Source organism: Eurytemora carolleeae, unplaced genomic scaffold, assembly GCF_000591075.1.
Source record: "Eurytemora carolleeae unplaced genomic scaffold, Eaff_2.0 scaffold1668, whole genome shotgun sequence".
NCBI classification, from domain to species: Eukaryota; Metazoa; Arthropoda; class Copepoda; order Calanoida; family Temoridae; genus Eurytemora; species Eurytemora carolleeae.
In genome coordinates, this window is record NW_019397553.1 from 76243 (window position 1) to 95429 (window position 19187).

At 29.7% G+C, this 19187-nt stretch overlaps 1 protein-coding gene across 1 annotated transcript in view; it reads left to right on the forward strand.

Annotated features, from left to right (window-relative positions):
• LOC111714872 (uncharacterized) overlaps positions 1 to 18945 on the forward strand; it is a 24235-nt gene extending 5290 nt beyond the window's left edge. Inside the window, exons 4-10 of the mRNA XM_023490086.1 lie at positions 2893 to 2996; positions 6222 to 6315; positions 11276 to 11328; positions 12822 to 12941; positions 14571 to 14666; positions 15334 to 15445; positions 18472 to 18945. Coding sequence (XP_023345854.1) covers positions 2893 to 2996; positions 6222 to 6315; positions 11276 to 11328; positions 12822 to 12941; positions 14571 to 14666; positions 15334 to 15445; positions 18472 to 18816 — 924 coding nt within the window. The 3' untranslated portion in view covers positions 18817 to 18945. The remainder of the gene's footprint in view (positions 1 to 2892; positions 2997 to 6221; positions 6316 to 11275; positions 11329 to 12821; positions 12942 to 14570; positions 14667 to 15333; positions 15446 to 18471) is intronic.
• The last annotated feature ends 242 nt before the right edge of the window (positions 18946 to 19187 follow it).

Sequence of the window (19187 nt, forward strand, 5' to 3'; positions counted from 1 at the left end):
AATCTCAATAATTAGGTGTATGTTAAATGGGGGTGTAAAAGGAAAAGGATGTTAGGGGAGTTTAGGTTATCTTCCTTTCATTCATCTAGTATTATTCTCTTGGGCAAACTTTTCTGTTTTCTATTCTTTTTGAATAAAGCATAAACATTACACAATACTAACACCAGGGTTCTGATGTCATGTAAAAAAAACTTTTTTTAAGAATAAATAAAACATGGTCATTTTAGGTTTAATTCTGAATAAAAATAAAACAAAAAACTGAAATTTTCTCTTCAAATTTTTCAATAAGCAGCTAATTTTATTAGACCTTTTTTTCAAAAATTGCAATACAAGTCATGAAAATGATATGCAATAAAATTTTTTTTTTTAACTTAACCAATTTACTTTCACCCTAACATACAGGGAGCTAGGCCTTTATTGCTTGCATGCATGGAGAACTTTTATCATCTAAGAAGGGGATGTCAGAAGGGAGGGGGGATTTTCTATTTGACAACGTCAGTAAATACATTGTTTGGTTGAATAAAGATTATGTCAATAATGCATTTTTCATCAAAGTAATGTTGCAGGGATTCTACACAGACATCCTTATATAAAACATTTAAGCATTAAAGGGACTGTACACGTAGGGGCGGATTGATTCACATCGATACCCTTTAAAGGGACAGACCGGCTATGTAAGTGTAATTAAACTGAATATGCAGTGTTGTGGACAAATTCTATAGGATTCATTTGAGACATAAAAAACGTTCGAATTCGACGTTCAAATTCATGAATATTTTAACGACGACGAAAAATAAATTAAAACTTTCACAGTAATCTAATTAGCTGGTTGGGAACATATTTCTCAAAAAAATTTTCAATAAATCAATGCTAAATCAATTATTTCGTTTTAATCATCATATTGAATTTCTTATTTTCTATGAATTTATTCGCAAATTTCTAAAAATTCTTCAAATGTCGTCTTTTAAATACAAATACCGGAAAATCTGTAGAAAATCTTTGTGAATAATAGAGAGATTATAGACACTAATAATTGAATAAGATTACTTATTTTTAATGATAAGAGTTAATTTTTATTTTCACAACCTGTTCCTAAACAACTAATTAGTTTACTATATAATTTTGTTTGCATTTTTTGTCGTCGTTATTTAATAATTTTAAAAAGCAAAAGTACGATTTTGAACGTCGACTTTGCGCTCAAACTCAGGATTTACAGATCTTTAAAAAGTTTTTATATGTCTCAAATGAATCCTAAAGAATTCGTCCACAACACTGCAGCCGGTATGTCCCTTTAAACATTTTTCTGATTATTCTGAAAATGATCGAATAAGCTAGATTTTTTTTCTTGTTCAGACATTAAATATTTACAATTTTCTCGAATACTAATTAGATGACACGCATAATTAACTATTTTCTAAACTCTAATTAGTTTTGGGTTTCTACCATATCGCATCCCCACCCTTGTGTATGTTGTCGAAATACATATCTGTAATCGTCATTCTTGTATATCTATGTCGTCATTATTATTGTTAAAACCAGATTACTTTTTGAACTTAGAATTTAGTGAGCTTTTGCCAAGTCGCCCCCCCCCATCAAACTTTAATTATTGTTGAAACCAGATTAATTCTTGAACTCTGAATTGAGATGGGTTCAAGCCACTAATTACTTGAGCACTTGGCCCTGGATTAAACTAATTATGGAGATTATGTACACACACTCCAATGTTTACAGAACAACATTCAGGCATCGATTTATATTATAAAGGATGATTCTGCAAAGACGACCTGAAACTCATAAAACATGACAATCCTAAGGTTAAATTAAATTTTCTGCCTATATAATCTACAATGGCATATTTAACTTTTTGGCGAATAAAAATAAAGTTTACAGTTGCAGGATAATGTGAATATAAGGAAACAGACAGTATGTATTCCGTACAGTACAGTCGTCTCTGAAGTTTTATCCTTTGTGAGTAACCCTGTACTTCATTTAGATCTGTACACTTTTGTCTTCCAATTACACATAAACACTAAAAATCAAAAATGTTCAAACAGGTTTAAACTCAAAATCTATCCTAGAAACCAAAATTAAAAATTTAAAATGAAATATTTTTATTAGAAGATGTATTCAGTTCTATTATGATCTTAAACTTAAACCAGGAGAATAAAATTTAATTTTCTTTTGTCTTATCATGATGAATTTAGATTCAAAAACCATTTTTTTTGTAATAATCTCAATAATTAGGTGTATGTTAAATGTCTAGTCCCTGATATTGAATATAACACAGTGAATATATATTTCAATATAAATGTTTAGGTGTATGCTAAATGTCTAGCTCCTGATATTGAATATAAGACAGTGAATATATATTTCAATATAAATGTTTAGGTGTATGCTAAATGTCTAGCTCCTGATATTGAATATAAGACAGTGAATATATATTTCAATATAAATGTTTAGGTCTATGCTAAATGTCTGGCTCCTGATATTGAATATAAGATAGTGAATAAATATTTCAATATAAATGTTTAGGTCTATGCTAAATGTCTAGCTCCTGATATTGAATATAAGACAGTGAATATATATTTAAAATAAAATGCTTCGGTGTATGCTAAGTGTCTGGCTCCTGATATTGAATATAAGACAGTGAATATATATTTCAATATAAATGTTTAGGCGTATGCTCAGTGTCTGGCTCCTGATATTGAGTATAAGACAGTGAATATATATTTCAATATAAATGTTTAGGTCTATGTTAAATGTCTAGCTCCTGATATTGAATATAAGAAAGTGAATATATATTTCAATATAAATGTTTAGGTGTATGCTAAATGTCTAGCTCCTGATATTGAATATAAGACAATGAATATATATTTCAATATGAATGTTTAGGTCTATGCTAAATGCCTAGCTCCTGATATTGAATATAAGACAGTAAATGTCCCGGAGATAATTTCAAGCAGAGAACTTGTACTTCTACTCCTCTCCAAATACAGGAAAACATTCAGAGCAATATAAATAGTTTTTAAAACATCATTCTTAGGTCTTTCAAATTTTCTGACATTTCCTAAGATTTTACAATCAAAAAGACATTGCATCAAAATGATTGAAATAGACATTTAATCAAAATGATTAAGAATAATAAGTCTTCTTTGAAGTAATTGCGACTGCAAACTTAATTTTAATATCAGCAGAAAGCAACCCCTAGAGAAAATTGAAAAATGAAAGTTTAAGCCTTTATCATTAAAAATACTAAAATACTTTTCAAACAATGAGATAAAAACAATAAAGTATAAAAACGAAATTTACTAAGATGCAAGGATTACAAATAATAAAATGAAAGATAGCAAATTCTCCTGTTTTTATTTACATTTTTTTAGCTCAATCGTTTCAACCGTTTCGACCTTCAACTTTAAACTTATCATTGATTGACAACAGGTTGCAAAAATATAGAGATCATAAATTTAGATTTTGTGGCGAGTACTCAGATCCTTTACATTGATTTCAATTGTTTATTGACTAACATTCCTTAAGTACTTTGAATTTGTTTCAAAACCGGAAGTTTTGAAATAATTGCATAACAGGAAATTTGGTTGGTTAAAGGGTAGATCAAGCTGGAGAAACAGATTAAGTGTGTCAAAATAAATAAAATAAAATTATCATTTGAATTCAAATATTTCTATCCCCCCCCCCTTCATATTCAACTTCGTAGAAACTATATAGATTGAATATATTTGCTGGAATGTCTAATTCACTTACCCTTGTTCAAGAATTACTCAGATATCTTCGGTTCTTCTATCTGAAAATTTATTACTTTCAATTGATGTTTTCTCAATGAAAGTACGGATTATGCTCCAGAAACAATGATAGAATTTGGCTAAATTGAAAACACAGCGAGATTCAGATAGAGATTTAACTGTATCGTTGTGAATTGAACATGCCACTGTTGTACACTAGACCACGTTTACAGTTCTTTCAAGCGAGAATTTTAAATGAAAATTAGGACTATAGACGGAAAACATTTTTAATAAATTCTATAAAATATTTTATAGCCCTGCAACCTTTTTACCAATATTCAAAACATTTTGTTTAAATTTTGAGGCATTTATCCAAATCTCCAGCAGACGTTGGTAAAATTTTACTTGCAAATCCGCCAATCCAAGATGGCTCCGGTTTTTGTACTTAAAGTTTATATTCGCGGTTAAAGCAATAGCTGAATCTGTGTGTGCCAACTCCAATAGAAATATTCTTAGATAAATTCATATTGGTGCAGTGTGGACAGTTTTTATATTTCCCACAGACAATTCTTTATCTTTTATCACCCAATACAGCTTTAACTTTGGTTATCTCTACATTAAACAGGAATCGTCATCAAAAAGTGTTTAATTTTTTTGGGTGTTCAAAAAAATGCTTTTTTAGGAGTTTTTTTACGGTTACTTTGAAAAGGTTCGTTTGTCCTGACGCCCTTCCTACCAAGTACCAATTATGTCTACAACCAACCTTTAAAGAGACTGTTCACTTATTTGGACAGGTTCCATGGCAAACTAATTACACTATTAGCTGTGTATTGTTATTAGTCTTACTGATGTTCAAAGATATCTATGACCGGAGAAAAAGCCAATTTATCATTTAGAATTCCAGCGGAAAGCTAGGTATGATACCTTTGCATAGACACTATTTTAACGTTTTTTTTTCAGAATCAGCTCAATAAAAAAAGAAAATTATCATATTTCAATGACATCAGTTTTAAAATGAAATATTAAAACTTTTAATCTTAGAATTAGTAAGAAATTAACGTTTTTCCTGTTCAAGCATGATTTAACTAATTAACACGTTTATAAAATAATAAACCGTGAAATGTTTAAAATAAGCTATATTTTGAAAATAGACATTTTAAAAATAATTTTAGAAAAAATAAAGATATCTACAATTAACTTTTATATACTGAAATTTAATTCAACATTTGAAAATTTAAAAAAATCCATGACTATGACAAAAAGTATCAAATTGTGTCTCTGCAAAGGTATCAAAGGAATTCTAAATGATAAATCGGCTTTTCTCCGGTCACAATTGTCTTTGAAAAGTAAGACATAATACCAATGAATAGCTAATAGGCTCTTAAGTTTACCCTCAAATTACCCAAATAAGTGAACGGTCCCTGTAAGTAATAAGAATCCTAACCCGTATGTCTTACATGTATAAAAAGTTAGTAGTTGATTCTGACCTTTTTTCATTTAGTAATCAGAAACTCAATTCCAAGTTTGTTTTAATAATTTGTTGAAACAAAAAGATATTATAAAAATCATTGATTTATTTTATGGTAAAGTTTGGTTAAACTAATCCTTAAATGTCAGAAAATATTTCTCCTGTGGGATATTTAGATTTGGAGCAGATTTCGAGAAACAACTTTAAACTTTTTAGTGACTACTCGGAAATAGAAAACATATCTAATTGTCAAACTGAGAGTCTAAAAAAATGAGAAAAAAGTCGTCAGCAAAGATGATCTTTGGGTTTGTCCTAGAGAACGATTTGCCCCACACCCCGACCACCCTCCCCCCTATACTATCAATTTTTACATGACAATTTTCAAAAATGTTCAACAAAATTAGTATACATTTAGGGTTAGGTTAGGTTAAGACACTTTCCGGGACAAGTTCTGCGGCTAGGACAGGCTAGGGGCCCGGGCGCTGCAGCTAAGACAGGCTAGGGTGCCAAGCACCGCATCTAGGACAGACTAGGGGGCTGGGCGCTGCGGCCACATGACCAACTTTATCTATGAGTTAAATATCAGATGCATGTACAAAATTAATAGTTTAAAATATCAATGGTCTACGAAATTGAGCTACAAAGATATAAGGATAAGAAAAAATTGAGCTTAAGACAAAATCTAACAGTTTTGTGTAAAGTAAAAGATTTTTAAAATTTTAATTCATATTTTCCTACTTTCCTACTTTAATTCCTACTTTCCTACTTTAATTTCTATTTTCCTACAACTAAATTCCACAGGAGTTGTAGCATCATGAACTTCAAAGGTTAGAACCCTAGCTGAAGGAAACAAGAGACTAGATATACTTAATTTTCTTTAAAATCTTTACATTACGTATATATCCTTTTTACATTATTTATATCCTTTTTACATTATTTATATATCCTTTTTATATTATATATATCCTTTTTATTTTATTATTTTACATGCTTCTAAATGTCTGCCCCGGGTACAGAATGAAGAACCGGGACCCGAAGCTGTTCTACTTGACAATGGATGTGACCATCAGGAAGACGGGGATACCCATCAAGAGAACCATGGTGCTAGAGGTAGGACACATCATGTTCAAACAAGATTTTCTTTAAAATAAGACAGACAAATATTACTTTTATACAAAATTGTATATATATGAATTTTCGTATAATTTTGACACAGTTGTATATCAATTTCTCGAGACAGAAACATAAGATAGATGTCTTATATGCATCCTATACCCCCTTTCATTTTTCCTTTACAGTCCCTTTAACCGTTTCTGTTTTTAATTAAAAATTTAGCTTTTCTTCATAATCAGACTGAGTAAAAGCATATATTGCACATTGCTCCATGATAGATATAAATTTTATTGCTAGACAATTTGGTCCAGCCGTTTGGTCAGCTAAAGCTAACATATTTATGAGCGAAGAGCTTTACTATATGGATTATTTCACTAAGTCCACTTTTAAGTTTTTATTACATAATTTGCAATAGAATATCTAATTCATTCTATTTATTTCCAATTTAGAGAAAGTCTATTGGCTTCTTGCATGTTGCGGAAGCTTAGAGCTTTGAAATATTGCTGGTTTCAATACACTCTTATAATTATATTATTGCAAGCAATGAAACTATAACTTACAGTGGAATATACTAAGGTCAATTAAGAATATAAACCTAAAAATGTTACCCCCCCCCCCCCATGGATATTCATATAGTCTGATTTTAAGAAACTAAATATTTTACGGGTTTTAATTTAAACCTAGTTGAAGAAACTCTAAATAAATTCAATATACTAAACTTTTCTTCTAAATTTTTAACTTATTATTGGAAACTTGATAACTCAAAAATGTAACTAAGCAAATATGCCTTACGTTTATTGGATTTGATAATTTTCTATATATTTGATAGAAAATTACATAGTGAAAGGAAACGAAGATGTACACAACGGACCACCACCATAAAGCTATAAGATTTAATGGCAAATTATAAAAAAATATTATTTCATAATTATAATCACTTTGTTTTTTAAAAAGATAATTAAAAATCTCAACTTCTTAGTTCCATTTTAAACTTTATTTTATCAGAAATCAAATTGACAGTGAACGTTTAAAATTGTATTTCAGAAACAAAAAGTTTCTAAAATAATGAAAAGCGACGTTTTGTCTGTATATATCCGAGTTTTATCGACAACTCTGAAACTCAATGAAACAAATTGTTTACAATATAATAAAATTAAAATGTTACATAATTTTCTGAAGGACTTTAAAGGGAGTGACGGCAATGTTGTTAAAATTAATTCGAAATATAAGGAAGACGATTTTTCCGACTCAAATTGCCGTAGCCTTTTCTCTAGATGTTTGCGTACCTCCAATTGATATTCGTCTATAGTTTCTTTATTAATTTCTAAACCAACCAATTTTAATGCCACTTGGGAAAATATTTCAAAACATTCGTTTTCTTAAATAAATGTTAGAAATATCCATGTAGATCTCCTTTTATTTTATCATATTGACTTTTAAAGTCAACAAATGTATTGTGGACAAAATTTTTTAGGATTTATTTGAGACATATAAAACGTTTCTACGACGTATATTTACTTAGTTTGAGCGCAAAGTCGACGTTCAAAATCATGAATTAGGGTGGATACGTTTTCAGAATCGTTTTTTTAATTATTAAACAACGACGACAAAGAATGTAACAAAAATTCTACATTAATCTAATTAGTTGTTTAGAACCATATTGAGAAAATAAAAGTTTACTCTTAACACAAAAAATAATTAATCTTTTTTAATCATTAGTTTCTATAATCTCTCATTATTCACAAAAATGTTCTGCAGATTTTCTGGAATTTTTATTGAAAAGACGGCATTTGAAGAATTTTTAGAAATCTATGAACAAATTCAAAGAAAATAAGAAATTCAAAATAATAACAAAAACGAAATAATTGATTCTAACATTGATTTATTGACAAAGGAATTGAGTTTTTGCAATAAACTTAAATTTTCTCACCCCTAAATCTTTGCAACCTGATGGTGTAAACCTTTGATATTTCAAACTTAGACTATTTGATCTACCAGAATTAATAGTTTGAAATATCAAAGGCCTAGGAAAACGGGTTGCTAACTTATTAGAATTAGAAAATCTAAGTTTGTGGCAAAAACTCAATTCCTTTCAAATAGAAATATGTTCCTAAACATCTTATTAGTTTACTGTATAATTTTTACTTTATTTTTCGTCGTCGTTTTTTAATGATAAAAAAACCCGATCCTGAAAACGTACCCACCCAAACTCATGATTTTGAACGTCGACTTTGCACTGAAACTCAGTAATTATTTATCGTGGAAACGTTTCATATGACTCAAATTAATTCCAAAAAGATTTTCTACAATTCTGCATACTCAGATCAAGCACCATACATTGCCGGTGACTCCATTTAATTGTATTTGTGAGTAAACATAATTTGCTTAAAAAAATCGCTAACCATTTATTCCATCTCAAAACAATGATATATTCGACTGAAAATTTTCTTAAGTGAAGCTTGTGGATTTCTACAAAATAAATAAGCAAAACGGCTGAATTTCCCCCCCAAAAATCATACTTTTTTCTTAGATGCGGACACATTTTTCAAATACCATGACATTCTTAAAGGGCCACGCGTTGGTTAAAATAATTGTTAGTCCCTTTAAAAGATACATTCCAGAAAGAATTCCCCCGGAATGTTTACAACGTGTATTAAAGGTGAACAATAAAGACACTATTTGTTGATCGAGGGGAACTTAGAGAAAAAGTAAAATATTAAAAAATATAGAAAATATTCGTAAAGTTTTGTTTTCATATTTTGTTTAGTTTTTAATTTAAATACAGTCTAGTAATTAAAAAAAAAATCGTTCATTTTCCTCAAACAAGCATTGTAGTTTTGAATTATATTATTTCTAAAATAGTTCACACAAACTAGTTTGATAAACAACAAATGAATTCTTAACTTTTTAAAATGTTCAGTAATTGGAGACGAACTGCAAAAAATATTTTAAAACATTTCATGCAACAATGTTGATTTAAATCCCAAAAAAAGGAAGCCTAGACAAATGTTGGTAGACGAAAATGGAACAAGAATTAAAAATTCAGTGTTTTTTGACACTCTTGTAAAAAAAAGGCAGGCGTCTGTGGTTAACAGACTAATAGTCTGGTTGGTTAGTTGGCTAATTGGTTCGTTGGTTAGGTTGGTTCGTTGGTTAGGTTGGTTAGGTTGGTTCGTTGGTTAGGTTGGTTCGTTGGTAAGGTTGGTTCATTGGTTAGGTTGGTTCGTTGGTTAGGTTGGTTAGGTTGGTTCGTTGGTTAGGTTGGTTCGTTGGTTAGGTTGGTTCGTTGGTTAGGTTGGTTCGTTGGTTAGGCTCCTCAAATCGGACACAGTAGTCTCTAATGATTATTAAGTAGATTTGTTTCAAACCTGTAATAAATTACAGGTATTAAACATGGATAACAATATTTTAATGTAGATCAAATGTTTGATAAAATAGTTTACTAGTTTTTATATTAAACATGAATGACAATATTTTATTTTAGTTACAATGTTTGATAAATAGCTTACTATTATTTCATGTGGGAGGGAAAAAGATTGGTTAAGGGTTTGAGGGTTTGGTGGTGTAGTTTAAAACATTTATAATACTTCTGAAAATATATACTACTAGAAATTCAAGGCGCTTCGCGCCCTTCTTTCTAGCCTTAGAGGTTGCTTCGCGCCCCTCTTCTAAATTAATTGTAAACATGTTCTCTTTGTGTACATCGTAAAACTAAACAAAAATAATTTGCGGATTTTTACAAAAAATTTCGCGGATTTTCAAAATTTTAAAAAATTTAATGACGATCAATTTTGATAGAGACAAATATTTGAAATTTTGATGATTCATAAACCTTCCCTGGGCTCCCTAGATGTCCCACAAAAAATTTGGGCCCGATCGGTTCAGCCGTTTTGACGTTTATTGGATCCAAACAAACAAACAGACAAACAAACAAACAGACAAGCCAAATTTATATATAGATTTGCTTAAATGGAATCTGCTATGGATTGCAAAGGCTATGGATTGCAAAGTTATTTATGGATTTAAACTTTCACTTGGTAAAACGTTTCACTGTTTTGATTTTCCTTTGTCGGAGTATAGATGGAGTCGGCAAAAATGTTTGGTTTGGACTTTAGGCTGGTGAAGGCGACATTTCTTGTAAAAATGTTTGGTTTGGACTTTAGGCTGGTGAAGGCGATATTTCTTGTAAAAATGTCTCAAATTAGATTTATGGTCTACAACTCTCTATATAGTGCAGTACAGGAGGATATATGTTACAGCCAAGGTGTTACAACACTTTATCTCTGCTAATAAAACAACAATTGCAAAACTAAACAAATTACAGAAACACCTTTTTCCCACCGCAGTGTTTTTGGTAAAAATATATCGAGACTAATTTTTAACATATTCTTGCCATGATTTCAAGTAAACTTTAATTTGAAGCGTCGCGTTATACGGATTCACAACAGTACCATTTGCCAATAATTGATTACATATTCATTAAGATATCGTTTTTTTCTGTCTTGAAAAAATGTTCAATTTCCTCCTTTGTCCCTTCTGCATAAATCCGCGAGTCACTTTTTTAGAAATCCGCAAAATTATCCATTTTTCGGTTGTAAAAACATTAGTTTAAACTTTATCAGCTTTACTTCTACAAAAGTTTAAAGGGATTATAGGATCCTTTATCTTAAATTTAAATTTAAGATTCTTTGTTGACTCTTTATTTTGCTTGGAAGGGGCTCCGTTTTGTTAGGTATAATCATTTACAGTGGAGCCCTTCTTTTTCTAATAAAATTTTCCCAAGTCTGGTAAAGTTTGGAAACATTTTAGGACACAGTTTTAGAAAAATTCAATTTCAAATTACCAAATCGGTTGCAGCATTTACTGATTTGAAGAATAAAGAAGACGACTGGAATTCCCCTATTCTCCATGGTTTCCGCATTTTTTACATTTATATTCAATATATTTTATATTTTAGGATATTGCTCGGCCTGCCCAGTTAAAATCTTGCAACCCTTGGGGGGATTGCAGGTAGTTCACACAGTTTATTTTGAATTCAAAATTTTAGATTTTTAAAATTTTTAAAATTTCAGAACAAAACGTAATTTTGGATACGTTAATGTACAACTGAAAAAAAATATTCTGTTTTTGTGTTTTCTCTCCTTTTTTCTATCAAGGATTATAAACAGGGCTACCCACGGCCACAAAATTAATAAACTACAATAATGACCTAAAATAATTTAAATATAACAATCTGAAAATGAATTGAGTCATTGCCACAAACTTTGACTCTCTTACCCCTTTATCTTTGCAACACAATTTCGAAGACCTTTGATATTTCAAACTATGCATTCTGTTAGATAAAATAATCCAAGTTCATATCATCATGTTGTAAAAATATAGGGATTAGAAAATTTTAGTCTTTGGCAAAGACGCAATTCTTTTATTTTAATTTTCTGTCTCCAATATACACTCTTTTGATGGCATATTTGATGACTGGGTCAAAGAAACAAGTTTGTTACTGTAAACCTTGGATGCAAGAGCAAAGTCTAAAAAATCTTGTCTCTGAAGTCTCGCCTTAACCCTGTATGTCATAAACGAATACATTTTTTATGGAAATTTTTAGTTTATATTCTTTATTTAAAAATCTTTCCAGAAAATGGTTGGTAATTTTTTTTTAAATGTCACAATATTTAAAATAGTTTAGATTAATGCTCTAAAATCTTTTATAAATATAATAAAACCTTGTATTTTCTGTATAGTATAACAGAATGAAAAACATGTTAATTTTAATATGTCAATATTTGCATGACAAAGTGAAAACTAAATCAACACGTTTGTTTCAGTAAATTTATTACTCTATTTTTAATTTTTTTTTCTATTTTTAGTAATTTTAGGATTTTTAATAATTAGATTAACTTATTATTTTCATTGTTAATTGTACGTTTGATTAAAAAATTGCATAATTGTATTAATTAATCCTAAGCTGATTATGCCCCCCCCCCTCAAACTTGCCTCAAACTCTAATTTTCTAGTTCCTACATCTGTGCATACTTATTGGTCTAACCGTTTATATTTTGAAATATGACTTATTGGTCTAACATAATTTGAAAGGTAAAAAGTCTACGACATAAAGTTGCAGAGGCATGAAGATTCAAAAATACTGTTTGAAGAAAGTTCATATAGTTATTATTAATTATTAAAATCTAATCATTAAAATCTTATTAATAAAATCTAATTGTTAAAATCTAATTATCAAAATCGAATCATAATATCTAATTATTAAAATCTAATCATTAAAATCTAATTATTAAAATCTAATCATGAAATCTAATTATTAAAACTTAATTGTTAAAATCTAATTATCAAAATCTGATCATAAAATCTAATTGTTAAAATATAATTGTTAAAATTGTTCAATTCTAATTGTTAAAATCTAATTATTAAAATCTAATTGTTAAAATTTAATTGTTAAAATCTAATAATTGAAATCTGATTATAAAAATCTAATTATTAAAATCTAGGTTTAGCCTGCAGATGCGTAAGGGTGGTCTTGTAAGAATCCATGATAGTGTTCTAATGGAAGAATCTAAATATAAATGTCTTCTAATCTCAGATGAAACTACTGTCGAAGATGTAATTAGGTGAGTACCCCCCCCCCCCTAGAAAACTCTTTGAACTTTTTTAACCCTGCATCTTTTTTATAAATGAATATTAAAAGTGATATCTGATTAAAGGTTCCGAATTGTGCATAGCTTATAATGGAAGGTATACAATCCCCTTAGATTAAAGTTTTAGATTCTTAAAAGTTTGATTTCATTCGCTTTCTACGATGTACCTTGAACTGTTTCTTGGCACACTGGTATTTAGTTCCAAAATATTTTAAAGTTTGATAGAAAAAATTGAAAAGAATGGCCATTCATCTTTTTCATATTCAGACAAATATTTTATTTTCCTGTCAAATTTATGCAAAATCATTCTCAAGACTACAAAGAACTTTTTTTTTATATTTTTCTAACTACTTTTTTATCTTTTTCCTACTTATTGTTTGTATAAGAAATGTAAAAAATTAAATTTTTTTTTTCATATTTCTTCAACTTGTTAATTGTCGGAGAATCACACCTGTTGATAACAATTTTTTTTATCCCAATCGGAATTTTAATTTTCCCTTTTTCTTCTTTTCAACCACTTCTATAATGATCAAATAATCAAAGTTTGAAATCTCAGGTTTACACATTCAGGCAGCATGAAATAATTTTTAGAAATTAGATTTTGAGTCAAGTTTTTAGTGTAAAGATTGTTACATTAATTATATACTGTCTAGTGTATAACTTCTAAAATGTTAAAATTCCTGTTGAACAAGTAAATTTTGTGTAATATATTTTCAAGTTCGTGTTCTTTTCAATTTTACTGCTTCATGCCACGTAATTCCTGCAATGTATAAAATGTATAAAATGTGTCATGTCCAATCTAGAAATTGCATTTGCTCGGGGGGACCAACTTTATGTATACTTTTTTCATTTTGTTTTTTATATTTTGCAGGAATTTGTCTGTGTAGCATTGTGTTACAGAATTCGGTTAATTTTATGTTACAGGATTTACTTTGTGTTACAGGGCTTAGTTTGTGTTACATGATTAATTTTGCGGTACATGATTAAGTTTGCGTTACATAATTTGTTTGTGTTGCAGGATTTAGTTTGTGTTACAGGCTTTAGTTTGTGTTACAAAATTTAGTTTGTTTAATAGGATTTAGTTTGTGTTACAGAATTTAGTTTGTGTAATAGGATTTAGTTTGTTTTACAGGATTTAGTTAGTGTTGCAGGGTTTAGTTTGTTGCAGGGTTTAATTTGTGTTACAGGGTTTTGTTTTTGTTGCAGAGTTTGTATCTAAACTGTTATGGATTATTGTTACAGGATTCTAATAAACTGTCACGGATTATTGTTACAGGATTCTACTAAACTGTCATGGATTAATATTACAGGATTCTACTAAACTGTCACGGATTATTGTTATAGGATTCTACTAAACTGTCACGGATTATTGTTATAGGATTTTACTAAACTGTCATGGATTAATGTTACAGGATTCTGCTAAACTGTTAGGGATTAATGTTACAGGATTCTACTAAACTGTTAGGCATTAATGTTACATGATTCTACTAAATTGTTCCAGAATTCTATTGAACTGTTATGGATTATTGTTAAAGGATTCTATTAAACTGTTAAAATTATTATTACAGGATTCTATTAAATTGTTATTGATTATTATTACAGGATTCTGCTAAACTGTTACGGATTGGAGAACCTAGAAGATGTTACGAGATTTTGCCTTTTCGAGGTGAAGGAGAAAAAGGAACTAAAATTAAGCAGGTAAAGAGAAAATTTTATTGAAAAAGGAAAAATAACTATTTATCTCTTCATTAAAAGGAGGCAATTTGGATGTAATAAATATGGGAAGGAATTTTACATTGCCGAGGGTTCCCAAGACCTTGTTGTGTCCTGAAGTATTACGAGCGCAGCGACATCAATTTTGGTTGTAGCCAAATAGATTCTAGTACACTAGATGGCAACGTAGAATGTTTACATTCTCAGTACAGCTGTATTCTTACGTCACAAGTGTCAACTTATTTTTTGTGTCCGACAAAATTATTAATGATAGTGATTATAGTGCTTATCTTGAAGAAAAATAAGTGCAATTTTACATGTTCTTTATTTTCTGTTTTTACACTTTTTTTATTTTATCTTGGAAAACATGTCAACTAATGGGAGAAAATTTAGTTTTTCTTGATAAATTAGACACTTGTGACGTTGTGTATAATTGATCTATTTCTTTCTTGCCACCTATTGTGCTTGATAATCTATTTGGTTGTAGCTTTTATTAAGAGCGGGATAGGGGGGGGGGAGCGCTTGCGAAACTATGTGAGGACATAGATAAAAGTACAGACTAAATTAATTTATTGTTTAAGACGAAAGAGGAGACATAGATTAACCCAAAAAAGTTGTGGATAAATAAGTTTAATTTGTATTGTCTATTTAGGAGTGAGAAATTGCTCTCAGTTCAAAGTAACTGGTCTTCTTCTTCTTCTTCTTCTTCTTCTGCACTTCATAGATTTGTTCTAAAGCGCTCTACTAGATCAGTTTCTAATCAGGTTTCCACTTTTTATCCAAAAATCTAAAATAAGAATTCGGATAGAAATTTTATTTCTCAATCAACTCTATAAGCGCTTAGAAGTTATCTTAATATTTTGCTCGTAATATCATGACAAAATATTTCATTAATTTTGGTGACCATTGTAAGATAGTTGCCAGCTCGAACACACGTTTTAACCTCTGAATCTTATCATGAAGGGTTCTAAGTTTAACTAATTTTTAAACTTTTTCTCTATAGTTCAAACCCAAATTTTACTTTGATCTATCAACGTACACGATAAAATGTTAAATGCATTTCTCCATTTTTCTTCTTCAAACGTATTAAAAAGTTAAAAATTAATTTTCAAATCTGATCCGAGGTTTTATAACTATATTTTGTACATTTTGATTGTGATTTAAAGAGACTGCAGACATGATTGAAAGAGAATGAAGGCATGATGTAAAGAGACTACAGACATGATTTAAAGAGACTGCAGACATGATTTAAAGAGAATACAGACATGATTTAAAGAGACTGCAGACATGATTTAAAGATAATGCAGACATGATTTAAAGAGACTGCAGACATGATTTGAAGAGACTGCAGACATGATTTAAAGAAACTGCAGACATGATTTAAAGAGACTGTAGACATGATTTAAAGAGAATGAAGACATGATTTAAAGAGACTGCAGACATGATTTAAAGAGATTGCAGACTAGATTTAAAGAGACTGCAGACATGATTTAAAGAGACTGCAGACATGATTTAAAGAGACTGCAGACATGATTTAAAGAGACTGCAGACATGATTTAAAGAGAATGCAGACATGATTTAAAGAGACTGAAGACATGATTTAAAGAGAATGCAGACATGATTTAAAGAGACTGCAGACATGTTTTAAAGAGACTGCAGACATGATTTAAAGAGACTGTAGACTTGATTTAAAGAGAATGAAGACATGATTTAAAGAGACTGCAGACATGATTTAAAGAGACTGCAGACATGATTTAAAGAGATTGCAGACTAGATTTAAAGAGAATGTAGACATGTTTTAAAGAGACTGCAGGCATGATTTAAAGAGACTGCAGACATGATTTAAAGAGAATGCAGACATGATTTAAAGAGACTGTAGACATGATTTAAAGAGAATGATGCAGACATAATTTAAAGAGAATGCAGACATGATTTAAAGAGACTACAGACATGATTTAAAGAGACTGCTGACATGATTTAAAGAGACTGCAGACATGGTTTAAAGAGACTGCAGACATGATTTAAAGAGACTGCAGACATGATTTAAAGAGACTGCAGACACGATTTAAAGAGACTGCAGACATGATTTAAATAGACTGCAGACATGATTTAAAGAGACTACAGACATGATTTAAAGAGACTGCAGACATGAGTTCAAGAGACTTCAGACATGATTTAAAGAGACTGCAGACATGATTTAAAGAGACTGCAGACATCATTTAAAGATCTACCTTTCCAATTAACGATGGATAACTTTTGAACCTTTGGTTGAGTATTTGAAAATGGATTATTTTAAATTGCAGTTTAATTTGCATGCATATTTTTGTATCAGGTACAAGAAAGGCAATTTAGAGAATCTTTATATCTATATATTTATTCATTAATTAATTTATACAAAAAACGAGGATATCTTTCTCTTGTATAAGTAATCCCAGAAAGGGTTGTTGGGTACAGTTGGGAGCTAGATGGGTATGTGTTAGAATATATCATATTTTTGAAACCATTTTTAAATAATTTTTTTATGGCGTAATTCATGTTTTCTTCAAAAATGAACTAAATAAAAATTGTATTCAGAAAGGAATTGAGTTTTTGCCAAAAAATCTGATTTTCTAATCACTATATCTTTGGAACCAAATATTTCAAACTATGATTCTGTTAGATCAAATAATCTGAGTTTGAAATATCAAAGGTTTTGCAACATCGAGTTCTAAAGATATTGAGGTTTAAAAATTTGATTTTGCTCCAAAGACTCAATTCTTTTGAGAAAAAGAAGAAAAAATAATAGTTCTTCAAATTTAAACATTCATCGGTTAAAATTAAAAATCATTTTTGATAAAAATTAATAACCTAAAATTTTTTTTTCAAGTTTTCCCCTCAAAACTCTTTTTTCTGAATTATTTTCTAGGATATTTTGTATTTTCATCTGTTAAACTTTAAAAAGAAAAACCTAACAATGCTTGAATGTTTTCCCTTAAATTCAAATTTAATTGTGTTTTCTGCAACAATAATGGGGAGCATTGTGTTGTGTAATTAACTGTTTTTGAGACTTAAAACGGGAAAAAAAAATTTATTTATAAAAAAGCCATTAACGTTGATAATCTCTTTCAGTGGAATTATTACCGCTGTAACCAAGTTTGAGTTCTTTGGTGTAATACATATACAAATCTTTAAGTTATAAAACTGCACTTATACTCTCTACTCTACTCTCTACTTATGAAATATTCTTCTCATGGTTAAATGTTATTTTAGTCATAAAAAAAATATTTTTAACAAGTTTTCATATAATCAATCAAAGGAAATTATTTCTCGCTTCAATTTTTGAGTCCTTAATATTTACAACCCATTTCATACACTTTTGATATTTCAAACTTAGATTATTTGATTGTACAGAATTCATAGTTTAAAATATTGCAACATTGGGTTGCATGCAGATATGGACTTAATCAAATTAAATCAAATCAAATCATTTATTACTAATGCCCTAAACACGCAATCAATAAATCAATAAATTCAATTCCCTGAATGGACTCGTTTTTTTAGACGACTGAAGGACTTATTTACGCTTTTTTCTCTCTGACTTTTTTGTTTATTTACTGCATGGGGAATTGAACATTGTCTTATAGTATATTTTATTATCTAATATAATGTAACTTTTTAAATCTTCAATTAGAACTATAAAACTTCATATTTCTCTTTTATATATCTACATTTATAAATAGTTTATAAATAGGTTTGTGTTCTGGTCACCACTGCTGTAAATATAAACAATAGAAATAAACTTTCATTTCAGTTTCCCGAGGAGAGCTGTGTAGATGAGCTATCTAGCTTCCCAACCTATAATAGCAGCAGTAGTAGTAGCAGTAGTATTTGTAGTGAGATTGAAGCTGCTTTTCTCCCGTCCTCATCCTCATATGCATCCTCGCTTGCTCTACCCTCTCTTATATCTATCTCCAGGCCGCATGAGAATACTCCAAGTTCTCTTCCTCCCTCTGTCCTCTCTGAGTCCCTGCCCTACCCGGAGAAGAAGGTCAAGGTCGTGAAGGGTCCATCCATACGTTATGTCAAGGACGCATCCCAGTGCTCCCTTAGCTCTCAGAGTAACATATCTGAACCAGAGCAGTACTTTTATATATAATTTGGAGACAGAATAAGCCTTTATAAACATTTTATCTGGACGTTATAGAACGAACCATAAACTATAGTTTTATTGTAAACGATAAATAAAATAATAGCTACTTTTGTCAAATAAACTATTGTTAAAGTTGAAGATCTTTTATGTACATTTTTGTAATTTATATAAATCTGTTAGTAATTAAGCATATAACAGAAGAAACTGTTATAAAAACATTATAAACAGATAAGAATTTTTAAACGTTGCCTTCTCATTCCAAAGTTATCTCCCACTATTCAAATATACATATAACAAGGCATTTAAAGCGCTTCGCGCCCATCTTCTATTTTAATTGTGAACATGTTCACTTCGTGTACATAATAAACAAATACAAA